This window comes from Dasypus novemcinctus, chromosome 12 (genome assembly GCF_030445035.2).
Source record: "Dasypus novemcinctus isolate mDasNov1 chromosome 12, mDasNov1.1.hap2, whole genome shotgun sequence".
Lineage (NCBI taxonomy): Eukaryota > Metazoa > Chordata > Mammalia > Cingulata > Dasypodidae > Dasypus > Dasypus novemcinctus.
In genome coordinates, this window is record NC_080684.1 from 38,144,531 (window position 1) to 38,153,949 (window position 9,419).

General features: G+C 58.0%; 1 protein-coding gene across 12 annotated transcripts; it reads left to right on the forward strand.

The window, feature by feature from the left end:
• On the forward strand, positions 1-9,326 carry MBD6 (methyl-CpG binding domain protein 6). 12 transcript variants are annotated; one of them, XR_009188259.2, is made up of 15 exons: positions 1-178; positions 3,220-3,284; positions 3,475-3,611; positions 3,912-4,014; positions 4,145-4,307; positions 4,541-5,590; positions 5,764-6,425; positions 6,704-6,857; positions 7,036-7,205; positions 7,336-7,749; positions 7,853-7,905; positions 8,120-8,183; positions 8,344-8,513; positions 8,795-8,858; positions 9,116-9,326. XR_009188259.2 is itself a non-coding variant. In XM_012520751.4 (13 exons), exons 3-13 carry the CDS (start codon positions 3,499-3,501, stop codon positions 8,416-8,418), a joined length of 3,036 nt encoding a protein of 1,011 aa, XP_012376205.1. In that variant the 5' UTR covers positions 133-178; positions 3,220-3,284; positions 3,475-3,498; the 3' UTR covers positions 8,419-9,326. The 12 variants fall into 12 exon arrangements, 5 of the variants coding, with proteins under 5 accessions (XP_012376205.1, XP_058164287.1, XP_071075017.1 ...); XR_009188257.2 differs by having other exon boundaries at positions 161-182; positions 7,838-7,905; XR_001117858.4 differs by lacking the exon at positions 1-178 and adding an exon at positions 1,899-2,204 and having other exon boundaries at positions 7,838-7,905.
• Positions 9,327-9,419: the final 93 nt, after the last annotated feature.

Sequence of the window (9,419 nt, forward strand, 5' to 3'; positions counted from 1 at the left end):
GGGCGGGACCCAGAAGCCTACCAGTCAGAAAGCGGCACGCCGACCCTGGCCCCGCCTCATCCCCTGCATCCGCCACTCAGGAGCCCCGCGGCACCGCCCCCGCCGCTCCCTCCCGCGGGAGGGTCGACGTCGCACTGGACCCGGAAGTGGCTTTGGGTCACGAGGCTTCTCAGAGGAGGTGGGTGAGTCATGCGCGCGCGCGCGGAGGGGAGTGCTGAATGGGGGAGGGGAGGGAAGGGGGGCGGGGATGATGCAATGTTTGGCAACCGGTGTCTGCGCGCGCACGCGCAGGGGACAACGAGGGTGGTGGGAGGCGCGGGGCGGGGAGGGGGAAGAGGAGAAAGGGCGGGGCGCCGGCTCCCGGCGCTCAACGGCCCCAACGGCTGTCCACCGCGGCTGCCCCTGGGCTGTCCGTCTGCCGTCCCGCGCGTGCGAGGCCTCAGCAGCTGGCTCCTCAGGAGCTGTTGTTCCGCCGACCTAGCATTATCCCCTCTTTTTTACCGACTTCATAAGGGATCCCCATTTTCCTTGGTCCCCTCCCAGCTAAGGGCACGTACTCCTTTTGAACCTTCCTCCTTTGAAAGTCCATCCATTCACTAGAATTGTCAACACCTTCTGAGTCTTGTCAGAGGATCTCCTCTTTTAGTCCCCTTAGCTCCCCGAAAAGGAGCCGAGGTACTTGAATCCCCTTGGTAGTCATTTCGGCATCTCTGGGCGACCACCCTTTATCTTTGTAAAGTTTCTGATGAGCCCTCCTCGGCATGCCAGAATTCTATTCTTTGCCCAGTAGTCCCGATTCTGTTTCCTCGCGTGTCTTCTCCCCGTTGCCCTTTTGTGCCCTTCACCAAAAACCAAAACCGGCTTTTTTCCCAGTCCTATGACCTCCTGCTGTGAAGATCAGAGCAGAGACCTCCTGTCTCCCAGGTGCTGGGGGTAGTGACCTCCGGTAGAGCCTTATTGCCCGAGACATGTGCGTGCACTTGAACACTAGACTGCCCAGGACTGCGTTGTCAGGAGCCCAGATGCTAGCCTCAGCTGCCCCTCCCTTGCCCAGGGATCCTAGACAAGCCATCGAGTCTTTCTGTGCTTCACTGTTCTCGTTTGTAAATGAAAGATGAGTTATGAAGGTAAAATGAGAGAAAAACTATGAATTTGGAAGCAGCTGGAACAAAAGTAAAAAGCACCCATGCAAAATGCAAGGTATTTTTCTTGTGCCATTAAGTAGAAAACAGAGGCCATGTGATGGTCTACTGCCTATCCTGTCATTCCCTCAAGGAGCAGCCAGAGTTTGTCTAAGTAGAAACTGTCACAAGGCCGGTTGTGACTGGATGGCAGGCCTAGTGGTGGTGTGGAGGTCACAGGTCCTTAGCCAGACTGCTCCATCGCGCCCGACCTCCATTTCCGTCTGTGTATGGGGGGTGGCTTGGGTTGGACCAAATGGTCTCTCCTGACCCAAAGACAGACCTGGCTGCCAGTGACAGACAGAGGTCACGTGACTTGACAGGCCGAGGTCATGTTGTGACATGTTGACCTGGGGAGGAGGGTCAAGTCCCAGCACACAACCCGGGAAGCCTCTGGGGCGGGGCAGGGCAAGTCGCGACTTTAATCTTTTGGGGCTGGCTCCTCCCGGACCTGGCATTCTTGGTTCACCCCGCAGATTATGGCTTTGTAAAGGGCCCCTCCCCGGGGAGGGTGGGGATTGGCCACCAGTGGCCTGGGAAGAGGCACAGATCCTTCCGCGGAAGATGGGGGGGGCCGCGTGGGGTGTTTGTTCTCTTGAGGATTAATGGGGGGTTGTGGGGGAAGGGCAGGCGCGCTCCCGCATGCGCACTGCGGCCCCTCCTGTTGGCTCGTTCCTGTCCGCTGGGCTGGGGCCCGGCCCCGCCCCTCTCCCGTCCGGGCGGCGGCGGCGGCGGCGGCGGCGGAGGCGGTAGCGGCGGTAGCGGCAGCGGCGGCGACGGCGGCGGCGGCAGCAGCCTGCGCGGTGCCTTCTGGGAACGGAATCCCCAGGGCTGCCCCTGGCCCCCATGGCGCATGCGCGGGAGGCCGCTCGGTGATCCGCGGCGGCGGCGGCGGCGCTTCCTGCTAGGACTGGCCGGGGCCGTACCGGAGGCTCGGGCTCCACCGACCCTCCTCCCACCCCCTCCCACTCACCCTCTGGGCCGCGACTGCGCAGGGCGGGGCCGGCCGAACCATGGGCCGCGGTGAGTGCGGGGCCCGGCCCCCCCAACCCTGCCCCTCCCCCTCCCCTCCCCACCAGTTCCTACCCTCTGCCCCTGCCGCGTCCTCTCGGCCCCCTTACGCGGCCCCATCCCGGTTCCCCCCGCCCTCACCTGCCCCCGCCGTTTCTCCCTCTCACTGCCTGACTTCTGCCTTCTTCACCTCCCTCCCCTCAGTGCTTCGCCCACCCTCCGCCCGCCCTCTCCCCAAGTTCCTTCCTACTTCGTGCGCCTTCCCCTCCTCCCCAAGCTGAGGGAAGCAGGCTAGGGTGACAGGGCGCCTTGTTATGAGAGGGAAAGTTTGGAAGCCGCTAGTGTGGTTTGGGAGCGACGGTGAGGTCGAAGGGATACTTGCAGGTTTGAGGGGCGTCCACACATATCAGGAGAATTCTTCTTGGAGCTAATTTGAAGCCAGTGGGATAGGAGGTTCTGAATCCCCTTGCCTGAGGCTTGGGGAAAACTGAGGAGCTTCTCAGGATCCTGGGAGAGAGGGTTGATTCCTACATCTCTTAATAAGACCCAAATGAACTAGATCAGTGATTGTCTAATGGAGCAGGCATGGGGGAGGTTTGGCTGATACCACCACAGGGGGCAGTTGGGCAACTGCCTGGTGACCTGTGGGGCAATTTGTACTTTTTATATGATCTTTCTGGCAGGGGTCAGACACTCTGGGAAACTTCGTGGTGGTCTGGCCTTATGGGAATTTGCCCACACACTCCTGGGTAAGGTCTCTTGTCCCTAATGGGACAAAGGGCCTTGCTCTTCCTATATCTAGGGCTAGGGCCTTAGTCCTTGGTCCTTGGGAGTTGGGACTCTGACCCTCTGGTTCCTAAGGACTGGGCTTGGAAAGGATGGTTTTGGTCTCAGCCAGCAGATCCTTGAGAGCTTTCTAGGCACTTACTTCCCACTATTAAGGGTCTTTCCCTGAGAGAGTCCTGGGCTATGGTGCTCTCCTGAGCTGGGCAGATTCCTGACAGTTGCTTCTCTGCTTGTGTTGCAGGTGTGGGCTAAGCCGGCAGCCCCCGGCTTTAGACTGGACCCCACAATGTTTGCAGAGATGTTCAGGTAGCCATGGCGGTATGGCAGAGGGTTCCCCTTATTCTTCCTCCCAGCTTTATAAAGGTCTCCCTTGCCATCTGGGGCATCCCTGAGTTTTCTTGGGTCTTCCCACAACCTTTGCCTTCCTGGAGTATTCCCTCAGGTACCCAGCCCAGCTCAGTTCTCTTAGTCCCCACATCGATGTCTGTGTTATCAGGCACGTGGGAGCTGATTACACACAATGAATGGGGGCAATGAGAGCAGTGGAGCAGACAGAGCTGGGGGCCCTGTGGCCACATCTGTCCCCATTGGCTGGCAGCGCTGTGTTCGAGAGGGTGCTGTGCTCTATATCAGGTATGGATACGCAAAGCTTTCCAAGTTCTGTCACCCCAGCCGCCCATCAGTTGCCTGGTTTTTGTCTTCCTCACCCCTCCTCTTAAAGCCAAGATCTCTGGTACGCTATTGCTCTTCTCCATTCCATTTTCCTTCCTCAGCTCTTTTGTTCTCTGTCTCTGGCTCTTTGCATCCATTCCCTCTCTTTTTGCCTCTTCCCGTATCACTTCTTTCCTCGACTGACTTAGGAACTGTTCTTTTGGAGTATCTCCTGCTTGAGTGTCAACTAACCCCATACCCTTCAACCCTGTTCTCTCCCAGCCCAAGTGGCACAGAGCTGTCTTCCTTGGAGCAAACCCGGAGCTACCTCCTCAGCGATGGGACCTGCAAGTGCGGTCTGGAGTGTCCACTCAATGTCCCCAAGGTCAGAGTGGTGAGGGGTGCCAGAGGGTACAGGGATAAGTCAAGAGACTTACTGCAAATCACTGACCATGGTTGCCCTTCTCATACATTCCACCCTCTCAGGGTCCCTGTTCTTGCTCTCTACCATACAGGTTTTCAACTTTGACCCTTTGGCCCCGGTGACCCCGGGTGGGGCTGGGGTGGGGCCAGCGTCAGAGGAGGACATGACCAAGCTGTGCAACCACCGGCGGAAAGCCGTTGCCATGGCAACTCTGTATCGAAGCATGGAGACCACCTGCTCACACTCTTCTCCTGGTGAGTCTTCTCCACTTTACAGGAAGACTGAGGCAAACCTTAGAGCCTGGAGGAAGGATAGTACGAGGAGCGCTGGGAGAGGGAGCAAGGAGAGAGGGGTGTAGTGGGGAGCCGCTTGTGAGAAGAAGGGATCAGGAGGTTGGGGACTTGTGGGAAATGGGACTTGGGGAAGACAAGAGGATGTTCTTGGAAGGGGCGCCTCAGGCTGACCTTTCATTTCTCATTCATTGCAGGAGAGGGAGTGAGCCCCCAGATGTTCCACACTGTGTCCCCAGGCCCCGCCTCTGCCCGCCCTCTCTGTCGAGTCCCTCCTCCAGCTCCACTTAATGGGGGCCCCGGCTCCCTTCCCCCAGAACCACCCTCAGTTCCCCCGACCTTTCCCCCTCTAGCAGGCCCAGGGGGACTCTTCTCACCACCACGGCTTCCTGACCCACTGCCCTCTGGGGGGAGCAGCAACCCCTGCTTCCTCCCGCGGGGCAATGCCCCCTCTCCAGCTCCACCTCCTCCACCTGCTATCAGCCTCAATGCCCCCTCGTACAACTGGGGTGCTACTCTCCGATCCAGCCTGGTGCACCCTAACCTGGGCTCTCCTCCGGCCCCCCATGCCTCTTCGTCACCACCTTCAGACCCTCCCTTCCACTGTAGTGATGCCTTAACACCCCCTTCTCTGCCCCCAAGCAATAATCTCCCTGGTCCCCCTGGTCCCCCTGGTCCTGCCACTCAGCCACCAGTGTCTTCAGCCACTATGCACCTGCCCCTGGTCCTGGGACCCCTGGGAGGGGCTCCCACGGTGGAGGGCCCAGGGGCACCCCCCTTCCTTGCTAGCAGCCTACTCTGTGCGGCGGCCAAGGCACAGCATCCCCCGCTACCCCCTCCCAGCACTTTACAGGGCCGACGGCTCCGTGCCCAGGTGCCCTCAGTTTCCCACTCCTCATCATCCCGTCCCTCTCACCGTCGTCCCCGCCGACCCCCAACTGTATTGCGATTGCTAGAGGGGGGAGGCCCTCAAACCCCTAGACGGAGCCGTCCTCGGGCCCCTGCTCCTGTCCCCCAACCTTTTTCTCTTCCTGAGCCATCTCAACCTATTCTCCCTTCTGTGCTGTCCCTGCTGGGACTCCCCACCCCTGGCCCTTCCCACTCTGATGGAAGCTTTAACCTTTTGGGGTCAGATGCACACCTTCCTCCTCCCCCAACCCTCTCCTCAGGGAGCCCCCCCCAGCCCAGGCATCCCATCCAGCCCTCTCTGCCTGGGACCCCCAGTGGCAGCCTCAGCAGTGTGCCAGGTAGGTGTCATGGAGCCCTTCCTCTCCCTGGGTGGAAAGAGACAGCCAAGGCATTTAGGGGAGAGTTTAGAGCGCTCTTGGGTGGTTGTCTGGGTTGGGGGCAGGGAGGTGGGGTTCTTTGGACATGGGGAGAAAGGGCCTCCTTTGAGCTGAATCTCTCTCTTCCTTTGCAGGTGCCCCTGCCCCACAAGCTGCCTCCAAAGCCCCTGTAGTCCCCAGCCCTGTTCTTCAAAGCCCATCTGAAGGGCTTGGGATGGGGGCAGGCCCAGCCTGCCCTCTGCCTCCCCTGGCTGGAGGGGAGGCTTTCCCTTTCCCCAGCCCTGAGCAGGGCCTGGCGCTGAGTGGAGCTGGCTTCCCTGGGGTGCTGGGGGCCTTGCCTCTCCCTCTGAGTCTGGGGCAGCCCCCACCTTCTCCATTGCTCAGCCACAGTCTATTTGGTGTGCTGGCTGGGGGAGGGGGACAACCTCCCCCTGAGCCCCTGTTACCCCCACCAGGGGGACCTGGCCCTCCTCTAGCCCCAGGCGAGCCTGAAGGGCCTTCGCTTTTGGTGGCTTCCTTGCTTCCACCACCCCCTGCAGACCTTCTTCCACCCCCTTCAGCACCCCCTAGCAACCTCCTCGCCTCTTTCCTGCCCCTGTTGGCCCTGGGCCCCACAGCTGGGGATGGTGAGGGATCTGCAGAGGGAGCCGGGGGTCCAAGTGGGGAGCCATTTTCAGGTTTGGGAGACCTACCCCCCCTACTTTTCCCCCCACTTTCAGCCCCCCCTACCCTCATAGCTTTAAATTCTGCGCTGCTGGCTGCCAGCCTGGATCCCCCCTCGGGGACACCCCCCCAGGTGAGGATAGGGGGTGATTGGGTGGGAGAGAATAAGAAGTAGAATCAGAGATGGGAGCTGGGAATTGAAGGCCTTCAGTTTCATGCCTGAGCTCTTCTTCAGGGCCTTTGGGGAGGGCTTAGCTCTTGCCTGGGGTAGGATGGCTACAAGAAGCAGGTCTGTATTTAGTGAGCATGGCCTATCTCAGTGAGTTTTCAGTGAGATTGGGTATGTGAAAGTACTTTAAATCTGTTGACTTCTTTACACATAGAAGTGTTATAACCATTCTCTCTCCATAGCCCTGTGTCCTGAGTGCCCCCCAACCTGGACCACCTACCTCCAGTGTCACCACGGCAACTACTGACCCGGGGGCCTCCTCTCTGGGCAAGGCCCCCTCCAACTCAGGGAGACCCCCTCAACTCTTTAGCCCTCTGCTGAGTGCCAGCCTGCTGGGTGAGTCTGAGGGTGGACTTTGGTGTGAACGAGAAGAAAGGAAGAAGTAAAAATTGGAAGTAGTGGCTGGGTGAATTGGGGAAGAAAGTCTGTGGCCCCTGGGTAAAGAGAACAGTAGGGTCTGTTCAACCTAATTGGTTTGTCTAGGGAGACCCCTGACCTTATAATTTCTCAACAGGTGACCTGACTTCGCTGACCAGCAGCCCTGGAACCCTCCCCAGTCTGTTGCAGCCTCCTGGTCCTCTTCTCTCTGGCCAGTTAGGGCTGCAGCTCCTCCCTGGGGGGGGAGCACCTCCACCCCTCTCAGAGGCTTCTAGTCCCCTAGCCTGCCTGCTACAGAGTCTCCAGGTGACGGTTGTGGGTGTAATGTGTGTGTCAGGGAGAGTTTTTCCCCAAAACCGGAAATTTAAGGCTTCAGAGTTACATTAGTAGAGGGACTATATTTGAGACTGACTGGGATTTTCTTTTATGTTTTCAGCTTCCTCCAGAGCAGCCAGAAGCCCCCTGTCTGCCTCCTGAGAGCCCCACCTCAGCCGTCGAACCGGAGCCTGCCCGGCCTCCCCTCAGTGCCTTAGCCCCACCCCATGGTTCTCCTGATCCCCCAGTCCCTGAGCTGCTCACTGGGAGGGGGTCAGGGAAACGGGGCCGGCGGGGAGGAGGGGGACTTAGGGGCATTAATGGCGAGGCTAGGCCAGGCCGGGGCCGAAAGCCTGGTAGCCGGAGGGAACCTGGCCGACTGGCCCTCAAGTGGGGGGCCCGTGGTGGCTTCAATGGACAAATGGAACGGTCCCCAAGAAGGACCCACCACTGGCAACATAATGGGGAACTGACCGAAGGGGGTGCTGAGCCCAAGGATCCACCCCCTCCCGGGCCCCACTCTGAGGAGCTTAAGGTGAGTACAGTGTTGGAGTTCGGGCTGAAGGGCTCTGAGGAAAGGCTAAGGCCATGGTGCCTTTTTCTAACCTTTCCCACACACACAGTCCATCTTTTCTCAGGTTCCCCCTGGGATAGTCAGAAAATCTCGTCGTGGTCGGAGGAGAAAATACAAGTGAGTGTTGGGCCCACCACAATCTTGGCCTTTCCCCATTTCTTGTGTTTGTAGAAATGCAAAGGGTGAGTTTTAGAAAGGGCAGATACAGATTGGAATATGAATAAGGATATTATGCCTTTATTATTCAAATGTAGAAAGTTTTCCAATCAAACCCTGAAATTCACCTGGTGCTTGGGGAGTTGGTCCTGATCATCTATGCCCCTTATTGCAGCCCTACCCGAAACAGCAATAGCTCCCGTCAGGATGTTACATTGGAACCCAGCGCCACAACCCGAGTAAGTGTGTGTTAGTGTGTGTGCTGGGGAGTGGGTGGGAATGATGTGTATGAGAGACGTGTAAGGGAGGAGAGAAGGGTTAGAGGGAATGGGGTGGAAATAAAAGAGTTCTTGATGCCTAGCTATTTGATCACTTCTTTCAACCTCCCATCTTGTATAGGCGGCTGTCCCTCTGCCTCCCCGGGCCCGCCCTGGCCGTCCTGCCAAAAACAAGAGGAGGAAACTGGCCCCATAGCAGCCATACCTGGAGCTGGATCTGACCCTGACTGGGGAGAGCTGAGTGCTGAGCCTTGGGAGCCCCTGCTAGCCACCTGCACCTGTGGACAGTGGGTGGGGGCACTACTCCCCACTCAGAGCACAAATGCAGCCCCTTCCCCTACAATCCCATCCTGAGCCATTGCAGGGGGTAGGGAAGCTCACCCCTTCACCCCCTCACCCCCAAAGCCATGTCACTGAAAAGGCCTGGGGGGGGTGTGTGTGTGGTATAATGGCCCTCTCCCTACCAGGCGCTAAGGGGAACACCCCCTTCCCCAGGTCTTTTATTTGTTTAAGTTATTTTTGCACAAATGACTTTTATATTTAATTCGACTTCATTGCCTCCCTTCTTAAAGCCAGCAGGCTCAGTTTACAAACCTGTGAGCTACTGTTGGCTGCTGTCCTCCTTCCCAGTGAAAGGTACAAAGCAATAAGCATCATGCACCCTCCCCTCACCCCAACACCCCTCTGTCTCTGGCTCAGGTTGCTCAAAGCACAGATCCCCTCTTACCCCTGTCCCCAGGTTTGAAACACATAGCCTCATTTCAAGGTGTAGCCAGGTTCCCTCCCATTTTCCTCGGGGATATTAAAAGGGGGTAAGGGGGCAAAGAGAGCCCTCTGGGCCTCTCCTCCCATACACACTACACTGCCCCTTCTCCCCCCATCGAAACGCTCAGAGACGTTGTGATGATGCGACTGAGGATTATGCAACGTGGTCCAACCGGAGCGGCCAGCATGACCAGCTGTCCAGGGGCTGCCTCCTGCCTTTTCTTTTGTAAAGACAAGACCCTTGGGAGTTTTAATTCTGTTTTGTACTTGCCCTGTGGGGCCTCCACTGCTTTTCTATGGGAGACACTTAATTTAACAGATGAATATTTTGAAACTCTGGCTCTGGCTCTGTGCTCATTTGTCTTCTTAGTTCTTTGTTGAGAACAGGTTATAATTTAAATCCTTCTCTTGAGGTGGAGAGTGGCCTAGACT